General features: G+C 37.9%; 1 protein-coding gene across 3 annotated transcripts in view; it reads right to left on the bottom strand.

Annotated features, from left to right (window-relative positions):
* Window positions 1–26763, bottom strand: part of arhgef3 (Rho guanine nucleotide exchange factor (GEF) 3) — a 79830-nt gene that overhangs the window by 30811 nt on the left and 22256 nt on the right. Inside the window, exons 1-2 of one of the 3 annotated variants that reach the window (XM_027167763.2) lie at window positions 20004–20069; window positions 10351–10413 (exon numbers count right to left, since the gene is read on the bottom strand). In XM_027167763.2, coding sequence (XP_027023564.1) covers window positions 10351–10413; window positions 20004–20054 — 114 coding nt within the window. In that variant the 5' untranslated portion in view covers window positions 20055–20069. Of the gene's footprint in view, window positions 1–10350; window positions 10414–14331; window positions 14507–20003; window positions 20070–26763 lie in introns of those variants that run through there. The other 2 variants (XM_027167765.2, XM_027167762.2) reach the window with 2 other exon arrangements.

The following is a 26763-nucleotide window of genomic DNA, read 5'->3' as shown; positions in this document are numbered from 1 at the left end:
CGATAAAAAAAAACAAAAACAAGAGAACGCATAGACTGAGCTGTAAAATCGCTGGACCTCTGTGGAGTTAGATGTGTTTGGAATGGAAGGTTAAACGGTGAAATATTCACCATGAACCCTGAATTGCACACAGTCAGTGAAGACGTGAGCTAAACATGACAGGAACTCTCTCAACACTCTCTCATATCCTTACCTGACATGACATTGTACAAATTTAAACAGTGTTAGCATTGTGGCTTTAGTGTTCATCGATCACCCGTCTCCCCTCGCATGCCTAATCACGTGCCAATCCTTCTTGCTTTCGGCAGTGTTTGTGTTATTCTTCCAGAATGATGGAGGCCACACCAGGGTTCTTTCTTTCTTTTTTTCTTTTTACATAATGCCAGCTAATTTCAGGCTTTCTCCATGGCAGGTCAGCACAAAATTCTTTCTCTTTACAGGAAGACCACCTTTGTCCCACCTGTCCCCAAAATAGAGCTCGTAACAAGCAGCCAACAGCCGTCAGGGAGATCGCAGGTCACTATTCTGTCTGGCAGCAAATCAAAAGAAGTTGTTTTTGACGTGTTTCACAATGCTCAAGATCATTTGCTGGAACGTATTGTGCCAGCGAAGCGTACACAATAAGAAGATGTTTCCCAGAGGAAAACATCCTGAGAACACATTTCATGATTGCTATTTGTTTTGTTGTTGTTGTTTTTTTCAAGCTGTGTTTATTTAAAAAACTAATTTAGAAAGCTTGCTCTAGTTCTGCTCTTCACACGAATACTGTGAATATTATATTTTCTGATTTAACCTTTTATTAATATTAATTCATTTAAAATGCTCTTTAACAATGGACTTTGTCACAAAACAGCTTAAAATCTCTTCTTTACAAATTTCATCTTTATCAGCAATCAGGTCTGTGCTGAACTCAGTGTTTGCGATGACCCTTTAGTTCGCTTGCACTATTATAAACTGTTGTAGAGAGGACATTATTTACATTTACATCATTTCCTGTCCAGTGTCACCCAAATGAGGATGAGGTTCCCTTCTGAGTCAGGTTCCTCTCAAGGTTTCTTCCTCTTATCATCTCAGGGAGTTTTTCCTCATCACCGTCACCTCCTGCTTGCTCATTAGGGATAGATATATAGTATTTTAAATTTGAAGTTCATTCATTTATTTATTTATTTTCTACCACTTATCCGAACTACCTCGGGTCACTGGGAGCCTGTACCTATCTCAGGCGCCATCGGGCATCAAGGCAGGATACACCCTGGACGGAGTGCCAACCCATCGCAGGGCACACACACACACACACTCTCATTCACTCACGCAATCACACACTATGGACAATTTTTAAATTTTAAGTTAATATTTTTCAATTAATTTTAAACTTTAATTGTGTATATTCATTTATTTATTTTCATCCTTATTTTTTCTTCTTCTTCTTTTTATATATTTATTTCTTTTTTCTCACTCTCTTTTCTTTTTCCATACATCTGTAAATGTATGCTGCTTTGAGACAATGGGAATTGTTAAAAGCACTATACAAATAAATGGAATTTGAATTTAAATCTTTATTTTAACTTAATCCTAATAAGCAAGCAACTACAGGAAAATCTGAGTATTTATAATACTCAGAGTATTATAATAGTATAGTATAGTATAGTATAGTATAGTATAGTATAGTATAGTATAATAAATATCTGAGTATTTTAAACATGAATAGGTTTAAGAGCAAATGCCTTGATATCAGCAACAAGAGTCTAAATCCTTGAATAATGTGCATCTAAGGTACAGACTGGGTGCCATTATTTATGTCACTATCTAGCATCATGGAAGCAGGAAGATTTAGATAAAATAAGTTCAATATAAAGTTACCAAAGACGTTTTAGATTAGTCACAGTTGTTAGGATTATTTTCCAAAAAAATTAATCTGTACTAATGATCTCTTTCTGTAATCACTCTAATTATTTTTACAGAAATGTGTGCAAAATGACGAGGAGAATTTTCCTCTCGGTCCAGTGAATCATTTCTGACATTTCCATCAAGCTTTTAATTGTTCAAGAAAAAGTCATTTCATTTTGTCAGAGATTTGAAGCACAAGGTTAAATTATCTTTGCTTTCATTTTTTCGTCATGAGAAGGTTGTCGACGAGAATCGTCAACAGAAATGAGCTCTAATTAGAGGTTAACATAGTCTATATCATAGACTATATCCAAAACGTACAACAGTCGCTATGAGTTAAATGAATACGAGGGTTAAAGCCGGTAAATAATTGCACATATCGTATGTCAGTGCCACTTAAACTGCGAGTGGAAAATTAGAGGCGGTGTGTGACACTCAAGCACCGCTGAAGCTCTGTTCACTTAAACAAGCAATCAATCGCACATATGGTGCACATTTAAAGAGACTGGCTCATTTAAATCAGATGTATTTGCTTTTTAGTACAAATTGCTCAATAATGAAACGAGGTTCCTGTCTACATCAATAAATTATGCATAGCACTATAGTGTTTTAGGAGCCTGTGTAGTAAAACCTCTGTAGGAAACTGATTCAATATAATTAACGCATTCGTAATTAATGCAAAACGCACAGATTGTATTATTTTTTTTTTTAAGGAAACACAAATAGCTTTTCTGTCCCCTGTGGGTGTATAGCAGCTGCTATGGTTATCACACTACCGTGTGTTTTGTCCAGCAGAGCAAACTATAGGCTACAAACTCTCGCCAGAGTCACCAACTATTTGCCTTCATAATATCTCTATACACATTTAATGAGACTTCAGATGTAACCTGATAAATTAAAACGATTTGTAGGTAGGAATTAAAGGCGTGAGTGGGGAATCAAACAAATGTCGGACCGTAAGAAGTCGTACGATTGATCCGAAGAAATACCTGAGGCGGTTTTTTGGATTTGTCACTTTACTGTGTCTTACCTAATTTGTGTATTTTCGATATTGCACACAGACATGGAAAATAAAAGGCAACTCACTCACTTTGCTTTTCAGTCTAATCTCAGGGCAAAACAATACTGGATGCACGTGCTTCCTCCGGCAGTAGCCTCGTTCAGCAGGATAATGTGCCGTACTACGCTGCAGTAATAGTTCAGGAATAGATTGAGAAACATGACAAAGAGTTCAAAGGTGTTGACTTTGCCTCCAAAATCCCCAGATCTCAATCTGAACATTGTTGTTGATCGGAGGATTGGGGTTCAAGGCCCAGCACTGCCAAGCTGCAACTGTTGGGCCCTTGAGCATGGCCCTTAACCCTCACTGATACAGGATTGCTTTATCATTGGCTGATCCTGTGCTCTGACCCCCACCTCCAAAGTTTGGATAAATGAAGAAAGTATTTAACTGTGCTGTAATGTCTACGTGACCAAAATTAAGGTTTCTTCTTCTTCTTCTTCTTCTTCTTCTTCTTCTTCTTCTTCTTCTTCCTTCTGATCGAGTATCTGTGGGATGTGCTGGACAAACAAGTCTGACCATTGAGGCACCTCATAACCTAAGAGACTTAAAGGATCTGCTGTTAATGTCTTGGTGCCTGAAGTCTTGTGGAGTCCATGCTTTGACATATCAGAGCTGTTTTGGTGGCACAAGAAGAACCTACATAACATTAGGCAGGTAGTTTTAATATTATGACTTATCAGCGTGTGTATATGTAAAAGAATAAGTAAAAAAAATAGAGTGACTATAAAAAAATAGTGCAAATACATGTGGCAAACCTACTGTATAGAGCATCTGGAAAATTACAGTGAGTAACAGTGATGGAAGTTTAAGTTGACGTAAAGTTGGATAACATATGATGAGGCATGGAGCAGCTATAATAATAATAATAATAATAATAATAATAATAATAATAATAATAATAAATGTTAAAAAAAAATGTTATTAACGTAATTTGCTAAGTATTCATTGTGAAGAAATTCTCCTGAAGCGAACACTGACTCCTTAACTGTGGTTGGTCTCCATTTCCACTTCACGTTAATGTTAACTACACTCTGTCAGGAGCGTTTTAGAGGCCAGCATCCCACTGCACATTATAAATAGTCTTAATTGTGCATAAATAGTCCTAATCTCTGGGGATAAACAAAATCCTATTTTAGTCAAAGTTATTTCTCACCTAGTTTGTTCTGGCTGCTTTTAGAGTTTAAATACGCATGCCATTCTGACGTGTTATTTCCGTTAAAGCACTGTGGATGTACAATTACAGCCGTTTAGAGTAGCCATTAATCTGACACTGCTCTATGTGGTGATGACTGAGCTCCGCAGGAAGAACACAAGGATCACGTAAGATACTTAAAAAAAACAGGCCTCCCACAATCTGATGTGAATTTAATGAGAAGTGAAGGCTATTGGTCAAGGTTAAAGCCTGGTTAAGTCCCAGAGAACGATAAAGAATAACAACATGAAACGACTGCTTTAAAAATATATATATATTATTCAAAATAAAAAATAGATGCAAACAAAAATAACCAGAGAAACAGGTGCAGTGTTCCACATTTTAAAAAAAAGTTTTTTCAACATATTGCCAAGAATCAGAGGTTAATTACAGGTGACAATCTGAATAGAAAATAACCATATTTAGACCATATGGAGGTAAATGATTTGTCAGGACTACCTAATTTAGATAAATAGCCCCAACCGTAGCTTAAGTACATTGAGTACAAAATTATGATATCATAACAACTAATTAGTGTCTAATCCCATGTCCAAGAACTAAACTTTTTCACCTGGGAAAACAGCCGATTCCTGATTAGGATCGAATCTACAGATACGTAGATTACACATCCCCTACGTGGTAAGACTGCATGCTTTTTCCTTTCAGTTTTCAGTTCACACGAGACCTCCAGATGTGGTTAAAAGACACCTGAGAATATTTAGTGGAGGAAAAAAAAATCAACAAAGGGAGCAGGGTTTTTTCTTTTTTTTCCTTATGCTTTGTGGTCAAACTGAGTGTGGAAGATGAAGCTTGGCAGTGATGCAGGTGGGACCCTGTTTAATGACCCTTTGACGTCTATGCAGGCCGAGCAACGGTACGGTCCAACAGCTGTCCTGCATATTGATGTCCAAGATCCACATTTTTACTAATTCTGATCCCAGTACATTCATCTGTGTAATAACAGTAGCTATGATTAATAGTACTGAAGTAAACAAGGAAAACTTAAATATAAATTGCTTTGAAACAAAGCATCTTATTTCCCTTTTGTGCAAATGTTGTCTTAGGCATGTTTTCAGAAAGCATCTGTCTCATCTGTTGTAATTAAATAAACAAGCCAGTCTGTTGTGATGAATACATCGATAACAGCTGCTTGGCATACATTTGTAAAAGGCCAACGATGGTGATCAATATCTTGTTTTGCCTCATCGGTTAAAGTGAAAGTGGCCATGTGAGAAACAACAGCGCTGACACACTTTTCCACATGGTTTGGTCAGCAGTAAACTGGCTTCATCAAAATTGTAAAGGCACTACATTGTGCTCGACATTGTAAGGTGATAATCTGGCTGAACACAGACTTTGGTACGCACGTGGCTGCACTCCTTCCTCCCCCTGACTCAGAACTCACCTCCGCTCAGCCTTGGGCTAATGAAGCTAAAGAGGTCTGACACACAGGTACTTTTACTGCCTTGGAAATAGGGTGAGATCATAGAGTACCACAGTCTGGTGTTTGTACCTTGGAGCAGATGATGCGCGTTTAATGTGCACTGTGGCTTAAGGTTTAGTCAGTGAAAATTTATAATACTAATAAGAAGTTATGCGTCAATGTCAATAACAATCCTGGTCTCGGGAAATAGATCCGGTGCTCATCTTCTCATAAAAATGCTCCAAAGGTAAAATCTCATGCCATGTGACATGATACGCTATGACAAGATTCCTATTATGACATGATGCCTATTAAAAGCGATATTTTTGCATTTATCAAGTGTTTTTTTTTGTCAAAACATCACGACGAGTCACTACAGCATTTTCTTATAAATCTGAAGAAACCATGTTTTATGCTTAAACAGGATCTTTAATAGAGAGATCATTAAAAATGTGTGCAAGGTGGCATTAATGTTGCACTCAATTGTAAAGAAAGAGCGCAGAAAGACTGTTGCATCTGAGAGCACTTCACTTCTGCGAGCACTGAGACATGAACACACACTTTCACCAGGGACCACAATGATTACTCACTGACGCAGCTCTGCTCCAACGTAAACACGTCTAAATAAAACGTTCCCTGACAACCTGGATTTCTTAATACCTCACTAGTTACTCATCAGATTTGATCAATGAGTACCAACATGTACGCATACACTCCACTCATGTACTCATCCCTACTAATAGGAAAAAGTTTAATAGCATGATAGTGTTTAGTAGCATGAAATGTACACTATGTACAAGACTAACACTTGTACAATTTCCTTTTTAAAGAAATTGATAACATCCACCACCAGAACCTTGATTTTAAAAATCCGTTCAAAAAACAAGGTTTAAAGGAAAACTTACACATCAAATTTGGTTAAAAATAAACACTGGGGTAAACTGTTAATTTACCAGAAAATTTGTTGAGTAGAATTTAGTGTTGCTGCTCGAAAGTGTGTTACAGGTGCAGAGATTGAAGTACTGTACATCTCCCTGACTAATTTTTGAAGAAGCGGATATGTTTTGAGTGGCTGTCAATCAAGCAAAAAAAAAAACACAGTGGAGATATTTAAGTGTTTTCAATTTGAGGGAAAACAAAGGCACCTGTGGATAGATACTGAACACGGCTAAAGCTGTGATTTAAAAAAAAAATACTCATAAATAATGAGATACATTGATTGCTGAATTTATATTTTTTTAGTGTATACATGTACGGTTACACTGATCGATGATGTGTAGGCTAGTGATTGGCGAAACCTGTACAAACTAAGCGACGGCTCATATTCAAGCTGCAAAAACTGGAATTGATTCAAAATCTTTTTTCAAAAAAAGGGGTGTGTCTTTATTTGCCACGTGTTGCTTGCTTTTTAAGTGCATTTGCCTTCTATGAATGTTTTTCACAGTATGGAGAAATATTGAATAAGTCATACACTGTTGGTCAGCAGGAATTTGGCACAGCAAGACCTTTAACAAATCAATGATCCCCAGAATGTGGACCAAGGATCTGAACCAAGCACGGCAAAAACTAGCCTGTGTTTATAGCTATCAAAGGCTGTTGAATGATCTAACTAAATAAAATGTCTAGCTTTGTTCTGTGTAGTTTTTCCTGGAAAAAAAAAATTTCTAAATTTGATGCTGTATAAATAAATTAATGAATTAAAAAAAGATTTATTTTTTTCCTTGAGGGTCTTATCATTTTATTTCCTGATATTTCATCATCTTATTAAGACTTCTGGCACAAAACTAAACCCACAACATCACAATCAATTTGGGTCATCGTGGCATTTTATTTTTAGGAAAGAAAAAGAAAGACAGACAAAAAGGTTCACCGATGAATCATGACCGTGTTGTTACTGGAGTTTCAAGACTAAATTTATGAACCCAGTCATCCATACCAGTAAAGGAGGACAGCAACATTGTGAAAACAATAGACATTCACATCCCGAGTTTCCTTGCACTCATCGTGACACTGAACCCTCTCTCGCAATCACAAAAGCTTTTCTACCCAAAATAACCTTCCAACCTCAAGCTTCAGTGCTTACAAAAGGGAGCCGGGCTGATGGGGGAAAAAAGCCTTGAAGCAGATTCCAAAAGCATTTGCGTTGGAGCATGGGCATGCTCAATGTGCTCTTAAAGACAGCCATGAGCTCAAGGCCTCCAACTTCTCATTATTAAGCCTGTCTTTCTGACATCACGTTCTGTCTATTATTGTCTGTGCAGGCTAGAAAAGTGAAAACAAAAAAAAAAACCCTTGCTCAATGTCTATGAAAGCATCATCCTATATGTGACTAGTGACAATAAAACACAAGCGTGAGTGTGAAATCAGACCAAGACGTCATTATTCCAATTGCTGCTTATTTAAATTCATCACTATCAAGCTGAAGAATCTGCTGTGAAATTTGTGCTCTGCTTTTTTTTCATCCAAAGCAATAATATATCCATCAAATCACAAACATGAAGCTGACACTGCAAGAGTAATTTACTAATCATACGAATGTGATGGAAAGTGTAACAGACAGACAGACAGACAGACAGACAGACAGACAGACAGACAGACAGACAGACAGACAGACAGACAATCAGACAAAAGGACAAATAAAACAGTTTCACAGCCCTATAAACAAACGGACGGGCAGACAAACGGACAAACTGACAGACAAACGGACAAACAGACAGACGGACGGACAGACAGACAGACAGACAGACAGACAGACAGACAGACAGACAGACAGACAGACAGACAGACAGACAGATAGATAGATAGATAGATAGATAGATAGATAGATAGATAGATAGATAGATAGATAGATAGATAGATAGATAGATAGACTAATCTGACAGACAAATTGAAAGACAAAAATAAGAAATGACAGAGGATGACGGAAATGCTTTTTAAATCACTAACTTGAACTACAAGAGTCACTTACTAATCATACTAATGTGCCAGAAATGGACAGACAGACAGACAGACAGACAGACAGACAGACAGACAGACAGACAGACAGACAGACAGACAGACAGACAGATAAATAGATACATAAATACATACTTACATAGTTAATTGACAGACTGATAGACAGGGAGATGGATAAATCATAGAGAGTTTGATAAACCAATAGACAGAAAGACAGATTGAAAGATAGATAAATATTGTAATGGACAGATACACAGACAGACAACAATACACAAAAACATATATATATATATATAACATATATACTCTTGCACATATAATCCAATATAAACAATTTGCCTATGTTTGCAAGTGCAGCCCTAAACACAACATGTTTCTACTACAGAATGTGTAACTGTGATAATAATGTACACTATTATGTATCATAATCAGTATATAACACCAAGTCATTAAACTAAACTAAGTGGTTACAGGTCCACTGTGACTGTTTTATATCACATCTCCATCCTCGGGAGGTTAATCAAAACTAGCACATTACTCATAAAGGTATAATTAGGTGTGATGAGAAAACACACTTGGACGCCCTCTGGTAAAGCCGTGAAATAAACAGCGGACGAAGCGAAACCCTAATCCTCAGCATGAGCTAAATTATAAATACAGGATAAATAAAAGCAGTCGTCATATTTGGTTTCATTTCTTGGAATCAATGTGTTGAGGTACTTTATATATAGGGTTACACACACAGGTCTGTCGGTGAAGACTAATATGCTGCTTGAAAGGTAAAATAAATAACTTCAAAGAAATGTCCTGTAATTCTGAGGAGATTTACACCCTGGACCCTGTTGTGGGGCACAAATCTCTCACATCCATACAGATCAAATAATACGACACTTTGAATACTCTACAATTATCTGCCATTTAGTAAACAGCCTTGGCACAATAGACAGGAAAAGAAGTCGGCTTGCAAATTGCCTGACCTTTTGGAAAATTAGACTCGACATATGTCGCCTAATAGCTGAAGTGCTGGAAGTCATTTTGTGCAGGATATAGAGTGTAAGACTAATAGTTTTCTTTCTCCAGCCTTCCTGGAGATTCATTATGTCCCACGGACTGGAGACAGCGGTGTGTGGAGATGTGCACTGAAGTGAACACGTAAAGCAGTTATGATCAACAGATGAGATGTAAGTGTGTGGTGAGGTCCGTGAGTTCATATCTAATTCGTCCATTAGTTTCGACTTGTATTATTTTTTTCCCCTACAAATCAATGCTATAAAATGAAATCTTAATTTAATTTAAGTATTTTATTTATTAGCGATCATTCCAAGTTAAGTTACCATGAGCGCTGGCGACGTGCACGTAGATGTTAAATTACGTCTTTAATAACAAGGAGGCATGCGGTTTTAGGAAAATAATGAACAACAGGTTGCTGCGGTTTCCTGGAAGTTGATTATTTTCTAAAAGCAGAATGTTTTTTTCCTCTTCAACCACAGCATTTTGTCAACTATAACAATTATGGATTCATTAAGCCAAAATAGTTCACTTGTTTAAGTTTACAGCTATGTTTTCGGTTCTGGAATGTTCCTAAAGCGACAGCTCTCATTATCATGCAAAAGTATAAATAGTCGCAAACTCTCACTTACATGGATTAGCTGTTACTATGGAAATGATCATCTATACAAAGGAGCACATGAATATAATTCTGTGATTGGACAGCCTCAGTTACTGTAAGACCTGCCTCTGTCCAATCAGACTTGAGAACTCACAGCTCTGCACCATTGGCTCATGGTTATTATAATATCAGTCAACCCATCCAATCAGACTCAGACTTACACTGATGTCCAGACTGCAGAGACTGAGCGAGTCCACATCCCTTTTCCTTTGCTTCCTCTTTTTCTGTGAAGACAAGAAAAGAAAGACACAACATTAAATTCTGGGTGGCACTGTGGCTTAGTGGTTAGCATGTTTGGGGTTGGGGGTTCGATTCCCGTTTCCGCCTTGTGTGTGTGGAGTTTGCATGTTCTCCCCATGCCTCGGGGGTTTCCTCCGGGTACTCCGGTTTCCTCCCCCGGTCCAAAGACATGCATGGTAGGTTGATTGACATCTCTGGAAAATTGTCCGTAGTGTGTGATTGTGTGAGTGAATGAGTGTGTGTGTGTGCCCTGCGATGGGTTGGCACTCCGTCCAGGGTGTATCCTGCCTCGATGCCCGATGACACCTGAGATAGGCACAGGCTCCCCGTGACCCGAGTAGTTCGGATAAGCGGTAGGAAATGAATGGATGAATGAATGAATGAACATTAAATTCTACCCAAGCTCTGTATCTTGCTGTTCTCTGACAGGCTCATAATGATACTGATGGATGTCAGTAATATCCACCCTAATACGAAGAAATTGCAAGGCAAACTTCAGATTCTAAGTAGTATTTACAAAAAGAGGTCACTCACTTTCTTGTGTTTGCGGTTTAAATCCTTGTTCGGTTTAAATGTGTTGTTATGTAACAGCGGTTTGTGTAAATGAAAGCTGATGAGTATTGATTATATGCAAACCCAGGGACAGAAAAACACATTCCATAAGACAGAAACACATCTCAAGACATATTTGAGTATAATTACACATTTGGTTTCAATTAATATCAAACTACAGAGTATATCAAGCTCACAGAGCTTTATATAAACCTGTAAAATTTGGACAATGGTGGAACATTCGATAATCTCAGCCACATCAGAACCACATCGTGACATGACGTACTTGTTCTAATCGCCGACTGTAAATTTTACCGTCTGCCCACCGTTTTTTAGACCCCCCATCAAGACGAACTCGAAAACCAGTTGCAATTCCGATCGTTAACAGAGCCGTTTATTTAAATTGATACCATCCGCTCTTTTCCTTGTCTTGGGATTTTAAACAGCCCAAGGATCTATTATTATTGTTGCTCCTCAACTGTTTATTCTCCATGACAACCAGCGTCTGAATAGAGCTAAATTCTGGCATCCTGCTACTGTTCGCAGCTACACAGGGGTCAGCCTGAGGAGAAAAACAATGGCACACGTGAAGCATAGAAAGCCGTTTAGCAGCTCTGACCTAAATGCAACCCTATTGGCATACATTTCACAGGTATGGGCTGTAGGAGCTGGACTTCAACAATAATTCCAGGAAATCCGTGATTGTGTATTTGGACATAGACGCATTGTAAGCAGGCATCTTAGTGTTGGGTCTGCGAAGTTCATGATATTATTAATGTCTACTGTACAGTGTGTAAAGATCAGGCCATGAACTCACAAAAAAGGTTAGTCTACTTCTTTACTTTAACCTACACAAGACAGGAAAGTTTTGTTTTGAGTGCATGCAAGGCTGCATATACTGTACCATGCTGCACACTCTCAGTCATATGGAAAGAAAAACATTCAAAATGTAACCAAGCGGTGGTTTTGGGGGACGAGTGTCATCGAAGAACCGTGAAACAAAACTGTTAACCTGTGCATGTGGAAGAGAATCGTCAGTTACTCAACACGAGTGAAACGTAAAGCCACGTCGTGCTCCAAAACACAAGGGAGGAACGATAAGCATAGACTTCCAGGTGGATTAAAAACTAAACAACAACACACATTCCAGCCGTATGAGCTCACACTAATCGCGCTGCAGGTGTGAAACGATAAGAGCTGATTAAAAAGGACGCTCTGTAAAAACACGCCCCGTTCTTGCGCATCCTTTGGATTCAGTATTTGATTCATGACTTTGTGCTATTACACATCTGTATACGCTATGCCCAGAAGCATCTTCGTGAACTCCAGCTCTTCCCTTGCCACCCACCGGTAGCTCACACACAAGCTCTCAAGCACAGCAGCCAAATGCTCTAGCCAGAGGGAAAGACTGGAAGACTGGAATAGAGAGGGGCTGCGGAGGCTCAACCTTAATGAACGACTTCCATTTAGACAAACACGCATTCCTCTAAAGAGCTTGAGGGATGTTGCCTTGCTCCCAGGAATCAGTTTCAAGAATCCTCCACAATTCGAGCACATACACAGGTTGCCTCCCACAGCCTTTTTAACGCTCATTTACCTCTGCTTTATCGGGACCAGATGGATTCGAACTGTAAATGACTTGGGGTATAAAGTCAACTAATGGGACTCCTGCGATTTTAATGGAACATGGATCTTCCATAAACATAAGTCTTTGTGAAAAGTGGAAAAGAGGAAATCAAATATCTTTCCAGTAGGCAGTAGCTCATGTTATGGTCTTTGCAAAAATAAAAAACAGTCATGAAGAAAAAAAAAAGGGTTCTGGGATTCCTCTTCCTCAGACTTCCTCAGTGTGCTATTGTAAAAGATTAATCGTGTAGGTGAAGAGGACGAGAGCTGAACAGGTGAATCTCCTCATCTGCTTGGCAAACTAAAATAGGATTTCTTTTCAGAATCGCTGTACTATGTAGATTTAATCATCTGTTGTTTTGTACATTACACAAGCGATTACAAATGAGGCCCACGCTTTCAGCAGAAAGGTCATCACATGGCCTTGACATGACACATGACAGGGGAAGTGGTGGCTCAAGTGGTTAAGACTTTAGGTTGTTGATCAGACGATTGGGATTCAGGCCCCGGCACTGCCAAGCTGCCACTGTTGGGCCCTCAAGCAAGACCCTGTATCAGCGCTGTATCATGGTTGATCCTGTGCTCTGACCCTTAGCTCCAAAGTTTTCATATTTTCACTGTGTAATGTGACAAAATAAATTTACATTTTCAGCATCCCTTATCCAGAGCAACTTACATTATCTGATTTTTTTTTTTTAATACAGCTGAGCAATCAAGGGTTAAGTGCCTTGCTCAGTGGCCCAACAGTGGCAGCTTGGTGGACCTGGGATCAAACTCACAACCTTCCGATTGGTAGCCCAACACCTTAACCACTAAGCTACCACATGAAATTTGGTGTGCAAATGCTTCTTGGCAAGAGTAACTGGATACAGTGGTTACTTTTGGACTATTTTCTTATATGTATGTGAGAAAAGCGAGAAATTAAGAGAGAGTTGTTGAGGAAGAAACAACTGGAGAGATGCAAAAAGAACCGGATGTACTGATATTAAAAAAAAGGTAGCTATATTATATTGCATCGTATTACAAGTGCATTAAAGAGATGGACCCTTGATTTTACACGGTTTTATGGCACCTTATTTGAGTCCCTTAACTGTGGAGCGTCTGAGATTGATCAGGATGCTCTCAAATCACCTTTGAAAATTTAACATTGTTTAATTGTCAGCATTGTTAAAAAGTTAACAATGATCTGCAAAAGCGATATGTAGAAAATATGTTGGACTAAAGTCTCTTTAGAAGCAGGTAGTGTTGCTGCTTTACAGGTTGCAGTTCTTGGGTTTATATCTGTTAGAGCTTTATAACTTTGTGATAAATGAGATCACTATATTGAAAACATCTCAGAAATGTCCACATTGTAAAACCGGGAGGTTTTCAGTGTTAATAAATACATAAGTACATTTACGTCCTTCTACACATCTCTGCTATCGATATAAGATGATGCTGTTCACACATATCTGATTCGGCGACCACGTAGAAGAAACCAGACAGCAGGATCGCTCAGACACCTTAGTACAGGTTTCACCCCCACTCACCGCAGAAAGCAGTGAAAGTTCATGTAGGTTCGATTTAAAGCATCCAGAAATTCATTAAAGTACACTTCCCTAACGGCACTGTAATTATGAGATGAGAGAAACTAATAAATATTTGAAAAATATAAGCCATCACTATAATAATCACTAAACTAATTACTAACTAATGTCACAGTGATGCAGTGAGTCCACACTCACCTTGTGATGCACAAAAAGACAGCACCCCATCATCAGGAACTACTGTAACGTTCCTCAATCCAACAATCAGCACAAATTCGGCGTATTTCCAAAATAGGCCCTTGCGTATCAGAGCCAGTGCGGTCGTCACCCATCAGCCAGCAGAGTACACAGTGTGTGTGAGTGCACACAAAGGAGACGGGCCCTGTGTGCAGCAAACAGGATGTGAGAGAGGGGAAGCTGCTATATCGGGGTAGAGCCACACTCCCAGACAACCGTACCGGTTTTGTTTGTCAAAGGGTGAGTGGCGTCAGAGAGCTCTCTTGCCGGGAAAAGGCATCCTGAAACTGCCCCGAACTAGCTGGTTAAAAGTATTTCTAAGCCTTTATTTGTTTTATATATTTTATTTTGTTATTTGTTTACTTATATTTATTTATTTATATATCGTATTACTTATTCCTTTGTTATATTTAAATTTTTATATTTTAATATATTTAATAATTTGCCATTTCGTGTTAAATTATTTTTTTATATATCCTGTGTAAACCTAAATAAAAAAAATAACAAAAAAAAAATTACAAATTAACAAACTAATTCATTTTTTGATTGATTAATTGATTAACCGACAGAGTAAAAATAACATTCAGTGTTTACTGTGTGATAGAGGTTAGCTTGCTAGACAATAGGATTAAATAAATAAAATTAAAAATAAAATTTAATTAAATTTAATTAATTTAATTAAAAATAAATTAAATAAAAAACATTATTTTAATAATTTAAAAAATATTATTTCTGTCTTTCAATATTTTTTATCATTATAAATATATAATAAATGCTAAAATAAAATAAAATTACTACTAAACATAGCTATTTGTTTGTTTGTTTGTTTATTATATATATAAAGTTTTAATTATCTCAGGTGACCCTACAAGTAATTCCAGTATAATGCATCTAATATGTTTCCACATAACACATATAACAATTTTGCGTTTGCTTGGGTTTGTGAGAACAGGAAACTGGGAAATCCCTGTGAAACACACTTCCTGGAAACAAACTGGCTTCCTGTTAGCACTTCCTGCAAAAGGGCGGTACATAGGTTTATCTGATAATATGGGGTACACATGAACATACAAATGAAATAGGAACTCGTTCTAATGAAGTCATCTCTTGAAACACTGTAAGTCTTCGCGTTAGGTGTGAATGGAGTGTTTCACAACGTCATTGCTCTGGTAAAACCACATGTTGAGTTTACTGAAATAAAACTAACTTTAGACTTTAGCACAATCTCAAATAAAATCTCAACATCTATAAGTGAAGGAGATCTGTGTTTGCAAAAAAGAACAAACTAAGCCAGCGGGGATGTGGAACAGCTCGAAGTCGAAACATGTTTCTGTTGGTTGAAACCTGCAGAGGTGCAGAGGGTAATAACCTCTGAAAGCCAGCATGAGCACAGAGATGAGCTGCACATTCTGAATACATATTACAGCCTGCTGACAGTCACGTGGAGCTCAGAAAAATTGCCTGTGGAGATGCTTTTCATCACGTCTCGTGACAGGTACTGCATATGCAGGAGAAATAAAAAAAAACCTTGTTTGGCAAATATATTTCCAAGTCAGATACAATTAAAGGTTAAATACGAATGATGTTTTTGCTGACAAAATCACTGAACTATGTTTATGTACAACATCTTAACATCACATTTCAGTATCAACTGACTCACCGGTGAGAATTAAGACAAGGCTGATCTAAAATAATTTTACAGAAGCTGGTTCTAATAAAAAGTCTTAATCTATGCTTCGTTTTTTTTTTTTCCTAATCGCAACACAACCAAGAGGAACAAGACATGAGTTTACATTCCCATTATAGTACACTGGAGTACACTCACAAAACACCACATAATGACTAAATGTTATTCAGTTACTAAATGTACCAAAGAACCGAGTACAAGATGAGTACAAGTTTTTTGGACCATACTTTGGAACGTCTAGAGCAAAGTCTCCAGAGACTTTCTGAAATACACAAACCAGCCTGTCTGTCACCGATAACGACTGAGATTCCCCTTTATTTTGACATTTAACATGTACATCAACTGAAGCTTAACTCTTGACCTGTATCTGCATGACTTAACAGGATTAATAACAATAAAGGGACGAATGCATCGGTATACATTTACCAGTATATTCCCAATAAAGGGAACAGTGAGAGTATATTACCAAAGGTTATCTCCAATGCTTAATTTATAGAAGCTTATACAAAGTGTAATATCTACATCAGGGCTATTCATATAGTTCATCATGAGGGCCAGTTCATTAAAATCATCCCAAACAAGCAGCCAGAGAGATCTGGCTTGCAATATGAGTGATGACACAACAACATACTGTAGGAGCACATATTGTATTTTTTTTTACAATATTGTACACATTGTATTTTTGCACCATAAGACACCTGACTAAGCATTTTTTATACATTTTGAAACTGCAAAACAACATCAGTGTATTGTGAGATGCCAAAATGGACTGAAGTTTTTCTACATTCAAATGGGTAAATCAGAAAGAGGCATATCACACACTCGTTTAGAATTTCAAGAATTTTTTTCCAGAAAAACTGAAGAAAGAAATGAACGTTCATCTGTCACCGTCTTGTCGATCACAGGAGACGCTGCTCGCATCACTCGCCCAACATCACGTGACTCCTGCTCTGTGCTACTACTCGTGCTGAATGGAACAGATAAGCGTCACCTCATAACGCTAGAGTCCGTGATTTCGCTAGAGTCCAACATTTATGATGGAGATGTCTTTTTCACACTAGGCTACTTATACAGCAGGAAAAAAATTACCTGCGAGGCGCCAATTGAATAACCCGGATCTAAGATTATCCAGTAATTATTACATTACTCCACCTCTCCATGTTAATGTATGTTGATTATATGCTGCTGTTAAAATTTCAAGCCTTTTACAGTTAATAACATTTATAGCTATCAAAGTGTTGCCTTATAAGTTAAATCACATATAGTCAGCATTCGCAGAAAGGCATCAAGGCCTTCTAGGGTTTTTAGATACACTCTAGAAACAATAAGTGTATTCTCATTACTAAGTGTTTCTAACAAAATTCTTAAAGATGTGGGACATTTTTTGAAAATCCACTTAATGTATCTTACTCTGTACTGTTTATAATAATTCTGAAGCCCGTCACTATAAATGCACAAAAGCAATAAGACCATGTTTATTTGCACATCATGCAATCCGATCCTCTATTTACCTTGTATTTAAATTTTTGCAGCGTTTTGTTGCTGAACACAATGAAAAATGATGCCAGTAAGGGTCCATTTGCAACTTCCCCACAATTCCATATGGCAGCCATCTTGGCAATTGCTTTGGTTGTATTCCACACGAAATCTACATTGTTTCACTTAGCCAATTATCGGTGGGACTGGGGGCCGTGGAATCGTTTCCAGGTGTGGAGGCATCAACAATCTACCCACGCTGCCTCTGTTTGCAAACAGCGTGACTTGGGGATATGAGAAGATAGATAAAAAATTGAGGTTAAGTGATGGATGGTAGATTTTTATATCCTTTCTCAACTCTGATAAGAAAGGCAAGCAAGCCATTATAACTTGTGATATCAAATCTGAATCTGAAGTGTAGAAGAAACAGGGATAGAAGAGTGATGCCCCAGTGTCGGTTGAATCTGTATGGTTATGATTGGTTAGAAGAAAAAAAAAGATTTAAGATTCATAAAAAAGGTGCAAATTGGTGTATCGGTGCATTGATTTGTGGTGAACCTCTGAAAAAATGATGAAAATGATGATGATGATGATGATGATGATGATGATGTGGTGGTGGTTCCCAAATGATACATCTACAGTACTGTACTTTTAGTATGTGCATATTGTTTAGCTTAAAGGTACATAATTATACCTAAAGGAGTAAATTAAAGCTTTAAAGTGTACACTGTATGCAAGTTAAAGATACCCTTCAAGCCCCAAGGAGAGGTGTAGTGTCTTTTCATAACATTTCAGTATGGCCGATGGATAAGTAACCGAAGAAGAAATCGCTTCGTGTTCATTTCTGGTTTCTAAAAATGTGTTTTTGTCTGATTGGTTTCACAGTCCTTTACTTTGCCTTGGGGTCCGCTGGGAAATTAATCAACCTTAAATTTAACACAGGACTCGCTCACAGTGCACTGATGGCAAAGTTTACATTTACATATTTACATTTACGGCATTTAGCAGACACCCTTATCCAGAGTGACTTACAGTGAGCAACTGAGGGTTAAGGGCCTTGCTCAGGGGCCCAGCAGTGGTAGCTTGGTAGACCTGGGGTTCGAACCCATGACCTTCCGATCAGTAGCCCAACACCTTAACCACTGAGCTACCACTTACCACTTAAAGTTCACGCGAGGTGAAACTTCCATGGAAAACATTTCATTATGACAACAAGCCTCATTTTGGAGCGTTACGTTCAGAATCCGCACGTCTTCCCGGTCAGGCCTGTCTTTTGCTGGTTCAGATTTTGAAAAGCGAATCTGTACAGCGGTAACGAAGTCAAAAATATAACTTTTTAATGCATTCATAAGGTGCAAATAAGCCTTCACAGAACCACGCTTGTCAAGTTTATTTCACTTCAAAGGTATTTGGTTTAACTCACAGCTACAAAGCCAAAGTAATTCACATTCAGTCAGGGATGCTTCTACTTTTTCATCTGCCTTAGACTCCAGCAAGTGCTCACATGAAATACTGGCGAAGAAAATCACAATTTGTGTTTCTAACATTCTGAGGTCTTATCTCCAGCGCAGGTCTTTGTTAAAGATAGTGCTAATACCAAGTTGGCTGTTAATTCACAAGAAAGCTGACAAAGTGATCTTGCGTTCATGAATGATCAGATGGAAAAGAAGGTTGTGGGACTGGAACTGTGAGAAGAACTCTTCTGATCAGGAGAAAGGAAACTAACGCTTACAAAGTTCACAGGCCATGTGACCAAGACCGAACTAATCTTACTGCTGATTGGCCAGTTACAGAGACGATATGAGAGGTCTTTGGTTAATGCCAAGATTTTAGATATTGTACACATGACTAAACAATTATAAAGTGGGTCTTAGTTATTCAGAGAATGTGCAGAAAGTTTTCTTCAAATGCCTGGACTGTCCACATATTTACTCAGATCTGAAAAGCATTAAGAAGTATATATGACAGAATAAACCAGCTGTATTACTGTATAAACCAGTTTGGAAGACTTTCACCAAAATATTTAGCAGATCTTTTTTTTATCCCATCTTGCAAATCCAAACAAATTTTCAAGTAAAGCATTAGTGAAAGTACCGAGTTAATTTTTTTCCAAGCTCTATCTGATAAGATGGAGATCAAGTCGCCAACGTAAACCAGCATGAAGTTGACGGTGTGTTGTTTTGCATCGTGCTAAGACAAATAAAACCTGTGTTGTGCTTATTGAGCGGGGACAGAAATGTTGATTAACGATTCCCCGCTGAGGACAGACTAGAGCAGGATTCCAGATAAAAGCCCAATGGGGTAAGAGACAAGGTGAGGATTTACATGTAGCTACACCTCAAAAGCAGGATCGGGTAGAAGCTAAGATACGAGATTATGTGTCTAATTTTAAAAGTAAACACAGTCCTATATTTCACTCATAAACTCCTGTTTTCTCAAGGCCTTACAAACATATTAAATGATTTCTTACCTCATAAAATGTTGGCAAAGTACTCATCTGGAATGTTTTAAAGGAGTTCATTTTAGTTTTTAGCCATAGACCTGGTTTTATTGACATGAAGACTTGAACATAAACTTACCAGTAAAACAAGGTCTGTTTGAAAGCTTGTTTTAAATGTCAGCATTCTCCAGGGTGCCAAAACTTCTCCTACTTCTAACCATTTTCTTTCAGTCATTGTCACGACAGCATGTTTTTCAGTTTTGTCACTACTACCAAACTATTGTTAACAGGATGGGTGGATTGTAGCAGGTTTATTAATTCACCAGGAGGAGCCTCCACATCCTTTTGTGCAAAAATCTGTTTTATTTCACACTTGTGCTCTTAAAAAAAACAGTTTAAACAACCTGTATTTGAAACTCTCTGATAAAGATGACCAAAGACAGACCATCTGTAGAATATGTGTAGTACCTAACCTTGAGGAATACCTAATACACAAATTGCAAAGCTTTGCTTTACCCTATGGGGTTCTATTATTAGTAGTCAATAGTTATACAATATACTGAATCTTTAAATGACTGGTATTTATTATTATATAACTATTCAAATATATTAAGGAAGTGAAAGATACAGATGGGTTCCCTTAAGATGCTAAGAATGTATATATAATTAGGTATAAAACTAATTAAGTCTAATTGTTAGTGTAAAGTAAACGAGTGTAATTGAGAGAGTAAATAAACACGTGTTAAAACTGATTAAGCCACAATATTGTGTAAATATAAAGGTGGCGTTTTCTATGAAGAGATTTCTTTTCAACAGCACATTTAAAGCTGTAACTATTTTTTTTCCCAACAAGCTTGTCAGGATGAAGAGCTTTCTCATTAACACAACACTAGATGTAGCTAGAAACGGTTAAAAAGTATGACGTACATTAAATGAATAAAACAATGTCACCAACCTGCTGCTATTAGAAAACTTATGGTGGCTTCCAACAACAACTGCATGTTGCACTGAGATGCATTGTTATTCGTTTCTTTATACATCACTTACAGTGTGTACTTCACTATGTATCACTGAAACTGGTGCAACTTTATGCTATTAAAGCAAACTTTTTTTGTTCAACTACTTTTTTTTTCCACGTTTCCAAAACAGTGATTGATTTCCCAAGAGCATAGTTTTTTCCTCCACAAAAACCTCACCAAAAGGCCGCTATGCTATTTTAAACTGTTTGTAAAATTCCACCAGCAGAACATCGCACATCTGATTCAAATGAACTCAACAGCGATGAGCCAAAACCATGTGCTAGTGGAGGAATCTCACAAAAACATTAGTGGGATTGGATGGGAATTCAAAATGCTGGAGTGAAACCCTGAAACTTCGACAGACGTCATAAGTTATTGTCACAAAAACCCTGTCAGCTTGTAACAGCACATGAACCCTGGCTTCTAAAATGTGATGTTTTAACCGCTGTGCAATTAAAGGGCAGGAAATGAAGTGAATGACCTTCTTTAATTTCCATTTAGATGCAGCAGGCAGTCGGAGTGTGAAAGTTGAGGGGTTGATGCATTCTCACAGCCAGTAGTGTTCGTGATACACAATTCCTCCCGACAAATACGGCTTTAAATACAGTTTGTTTTCAATGGTCTAGTATTATTCATGCTCGTGGCTTGTTTAAAGGAATAAACTCAGCTATGCAAAACAAAGCAGTCAATAAAAACTGTATTAAGACTAAGAGATGATGAGCTCAGAACATATATAAACCTCAACCATTGTTTTAATACGTAAGCAGCTGTTGACTAGAATGAAGAGACACAAGCACAAATCATCAAAAAGAATCATTTCACTAATTCAAGACTGTAAAAATTAAATATACAGATTTTTGTATTCAGACCTTTTTCTAATATGCAGCATATACTGCCAGATTTTCATCTACAGTGCCAATAGACTCACACAGAAAATCTTTAAAACACAAATTTTCATCTTATGGTCCAGATGGAAATCCAGTCAAATCCTCGCTCAGTATCTGGCACCGAGGTCACTGTTTCGAATAAGAGAAAAAGTCTTTTAAATCAAGAAATGGTCTTGTAGGACACGCTACAGCCAGTAAATTGCTTTTTCAGAAATTCACAGCAGATTGTATAAGGCTAGTGGCAGTGTGGCTGCAGGCGTTTATACAGCAGCCGCAACTAACAGATGATTGATCTTTCAGACAGACAGACAGACAGACAGACAGACAGACAGACAGACAGACAGACAGACAGACAGACAGATAGATAGATAGATAGATAGATAGATAGATAGATAGATAGATAGATAGATAGATAGATAGATAGATAGATAGATAGATAGATTTGTTTTTTAGCTTGGAAGAAATTCAAGATAGCACTGTAATAAATCCTTATAATATTTTCTGACATTCTGGCACTTCCATAAGCTTCCATGGTTCTTCTGTTATTCCTGAAGATAAGGTTTAATTTAAAACATGAACAGAGCTGTAATGCTAACGGGAGCAATGAAATGCACTGATAGCTTTTGATGCCGTCCTTTTGAAACGCTACATCTCCGGGCTGACATTTCTCAAATGTCATTAAGGACATCGTCGAAAAATGTAAACAGGGCAAATGTGCTTAAGGGAGGACCGAGTTCATCACGGAGACTCATATCAGCTCTGGTGGATTTCTACAGAAATGCTTTGAACAGGTTCCTGCTGGTTACTGTGATGATACACTGAGTCCAACTGCCATTTCTGACCTCTATGAGATACAGCCTTAAATTTATATGCATAAATGTGCACTGAGGACTCGCTCACTGTCCGAGTCACTCACCCGAGTGAGCAGGCAGACTATGACAGCTCACCTTGTAGGCTGGCTCTGAATCCTTAACCACTTCAGTTGATTAGTCAAACTAGATTCGGTAGATTTTTTTCTTAAATGCAGTCAGTATGTCAGTTTCTCACGTCAAAAGAAAATCGACCTTTAACCTATAAGAAACACTTTTCATACATTCTTTTGTGTTTTTTTTAAATATACTAGGGTTTTTTCCCTTTCAAAAGGCATTAAATAATTCTGGGAAATTCCCAGAGCAAGATCAATCCCACAAGGAAAAAACTGTTAATCTTGTGTTGACTGGTTAGTCAACTAACATAACAGATAATTATGCTCTTAGAAAAACGATCTCTTCAAGAATTCGTCAAGAATACTTAGCACCTTTGCTAAGCGTGATCTATGGAAGCCTTTCTAACGGGGAAAGCACACTTTGGGGTCTAGGGTTCGACTTACGGGGGAAAAGGATTATTTTCTGAAACAACCCATATCACAATTCATCTTTGATCAAATAAGTAGTTTATTACTGCTATTTTTTTATTTTAGATCTTTCTATGAATCTATGTACTGTATGTATCAATCTTTAAATATACAGTATACACACACACACACACACACACACATATATATATTTATACATATACACTCTGGGCAACGATTACATTTTGCAATTGCTATTAATCACATGATTTTCTGTGATTAATCAAGATTAATGGCATTGTTATGCACAAAAGTCAATAATAAATTCAAAAGAAGTGTATTACACATTTATTAAAAAGTACTGTTATATGAACAAAAGTTGTATATATAATATAATATTTATTTTGCAAAACGAGATGCTTTTTCACAGCAGTATTCCCTTTAAATAGTAGCAGTTAAAATATTTCTTGTTAATCTTAACATTAATGTAATTAAATGAAATCTAAAACCAAAGCTATTTACACTGCCAGAGCAGTATTGTCTTGTCTAATTTGTTATAGATAAACAAGTTATGCTCAGAGTCCAGAGCCTTGTTCATAACATTATAACAAGCACTTTCCGAGTAACAGCATGTTAGCATTTATAAATCTTTTTTTTCTTTTCTGAACAGATGCCAGCAGAAACATTTGGGAAGCGATTTAAAAATAAGTAAGTAAGTAAGTAAGTAAGTAAGTAAGTAAGTAAGTAAGTAAGTAAGTAAGTAAATAAATAAATAAATAAATAAATAATATCAATTTAATTCTCCATTTTTCTGTCCCCACTAGTTCTGGTTCTTTTCTGTTCTGGTTCATATGAGCGCTTAAGACGCATGATGCCGCCTATCCCAAGCAAGTACTGATCAACATCCCACCCCTCCTGTGACCCGTGGTTTGTCTGTATGTGTATTTAGAGCCACGGAGCAACAGACTTTCCAAATAATTATAATGATTTGAAAAAATCGACATTACTGCACCATAAAATATTTGTCGGGGTTAATTGGGCAAGTCGTGGCCTAATGGTTAGAGAGTAATCCTAAGGTTGTGGGTTCGAGTCTCTGGCTGGCCACGACTGAGGTGCCCTTGAGCAAGGCTCCGAACCCCCCAACTGCTCCTCGGGCGCCGCAGCATAAATGGCTGCCCACTGCTCCGGGTGTGTGTTCACGGTGTGTGTGTGTGTTCACTGCTGTGTGTGTGCACATTGGATGGGTCAAATGCAGAGAACGAATTCTGAGTATGGGTCACCGTACTTATCCGTATGTCACGTCACTAATTAATTAATGCATTAACACGTTATCACATATCATTACAGTGCCCAGTTATAATATATATATGCAAATGTTGCTTTGTTTAATTAAATAGTATCTAATTAAACTGATAAAAACAATAAAATGAAGAAACCGCCATAAAAAGAGGCAGAGTTTATCTTCATTAATCCTGCCACATTTCAGTTAAGAGAAGAACAATATGATTTTTTTACCCATGATTACACAATTAGGGTTCTCAAGAGATACGACTGAAAAACCTTTCATAGTTCTAAAGTTAAATCATTCATTTATTTAGCTCAACTTCAGAGAAATCAATCTGGATGTCTGAAGTGTTATTACATAATGTAAAACTAACTAGGAGGTTGGAGGTCGCCTTTCATTTCACAATCGACTAAATAAACCCAGCGGAGAACACAAAGGCTTCCTCTACGATTCTCCGTTTGGCAGCAGCTGTAGATCCCATACGGCCCGAGTCAGGTTCTGTTTGTTCACCCACAATTCCACTGGTGTTCAGAGTGTGAGGTGCCAGGCCCCGGGTGTGTTTATGTTGGCAGCTATAGGCAGCAGACTGTGTGTCTGTGGAGGCCGCGAAGCACGGCAGAGGACGTCAGAGCGATTTGTAGAGGGAGTGAAGTGAAAACATGACAACATTAAATGCTGATCTGAAGTCGTGGGGCTAAGCATGAATAATAAGTGGGGGTACATGGGTTTTCAAGACAAAGTCCTGTCCTGTGGATCAGTGTAAAAAACTGACAGCTGATTTCTATCCATAATACAAAGTACAAGGTTTTTATTGACAATTTAAAACAGAAAAAAATCTCAATTCACTGACTATAAGTACTTATAAAAGTATTGCATTTAAATCAAATCTCTCAAATATGGCTACATATAATCTTCCATATTTCTTTACAAATTGTTTTATATGCAGTAGAAAATTGTTCAAACTGTTTTCAGACACCGGTGTGTTTTCCCCCGGTGCAGTGTGTCTGTTTGAAACTGTGAAGTGAAGATGACTTAGTTCAGTTCCAAAAAATCTCCAACGTGGTCGTGATGCAAAATGAAGTTTTCAAACTTTTAATTGGATTTTTAATCACACTTCTACTATGAAGTATTTCAGTCAAAGTTGTCAAAACCTAAAATACCTGGAGAAATTTTCAGTAGAAACTAGTGTTCAAGTGTACTAGTGTTCAGTAGAAAAAAAGCCACACCACTGGCTCTCAAATCTCTTTGTAAGACCAACCAGACTGTCTAAAATACAAAAGGGGTTCTTAAGGACTGCTTTGATAACCAGCAAAACTAGAGATTGGTTTTTGGGTTCAAAACCCTCTCACACTCATACTGAACCCTCAGGGGAAAACGGCTTCAAATTCGGAAGAAAAGATCATCTGTGAAAATGCACTTAAAATGTACTTCTTTATCTGATTCCAAAACTGTGATTTAATATTATTTTATATTCTATCTGCATGGTCAGCCAACGACTCATGGGATTGTTGTGGATGGGGCCTGCTGGAGACTTTCATGCCTTCCTTGAACCGTTGTTGCATCAGTCAGCTGTATGGTCTGGTCTTTATCAGCAATTTGAAGACTTTGACAGGAAGCAAAGTGTTGGGTCCTTGGTGAACTCAGAGTTTGCACTGACCCATTAGCTCCTCAGGAGCTTTCGCTTGCACTATTATAAACCTTTGTAGATATGACATTATTTACATCGACATTATTTTCTGTCCGCTCACCCACTCACTCATTTTCTACCGCTTATCCGAACTACTCGGGTCACGGGGAGCCTGTGCCTATCTCAGGAGTCATCAGGCATCGAGGCAGGATACACCCTGGACGGAGTGACAAACCATCGCAGGGCACACACACACGCTCATTCACTCACACAATCACACACTACGGACGATTTTCCAGAGACGCAAATCAACCTGCCATGCATGTCTTTGGACTGGGGGAGGAAACCGGAGTACCCGGAGGAAACCCCCGAAGCACGGGGAGAACACAAGGCGGAGGCGGGAATCAAACCCCCAACCCTGGAGGTGTGAGGCGAACATGCTAACCACTAAGCCACCGTGCCCCCAGTATCACCCAAATGAGGATGAGGTTCCCTTCTGAGCCTGGTTTCTCTCAAGGTTTCTTCCTTATATCATCTCAGGGAGTTTTTCCTTGACAATGTCGCCTCCGGCTTGTTCACTGGCATAGATATATAGTATTTTACATTTTTAATTATCACAAATTTTGTAGTGGTTAAGAC

This window comes from Tachysurus fulvidraco, chromosome 2 (assembly GCF_022655615.1).
Source record: "Tachysurus fulvidraco isolate hzauxx_2018 chromosome 2, HZAU_PFXX_2.0, whole genome shotgun sequence".
NCBI classification, from domain to species: domain Eukaryota; kingdom Metazoa; phylum Chordata; class Actinopteri; order Siluriformes; family Bagridae; genus Tachysurus; species Tachysurus fulvidraco.
The sequence above is the reverse complement of the archived record's forward strand: the minus strand, read 5'-3'. Positions and strand labels throughout refer to the sequence as shown.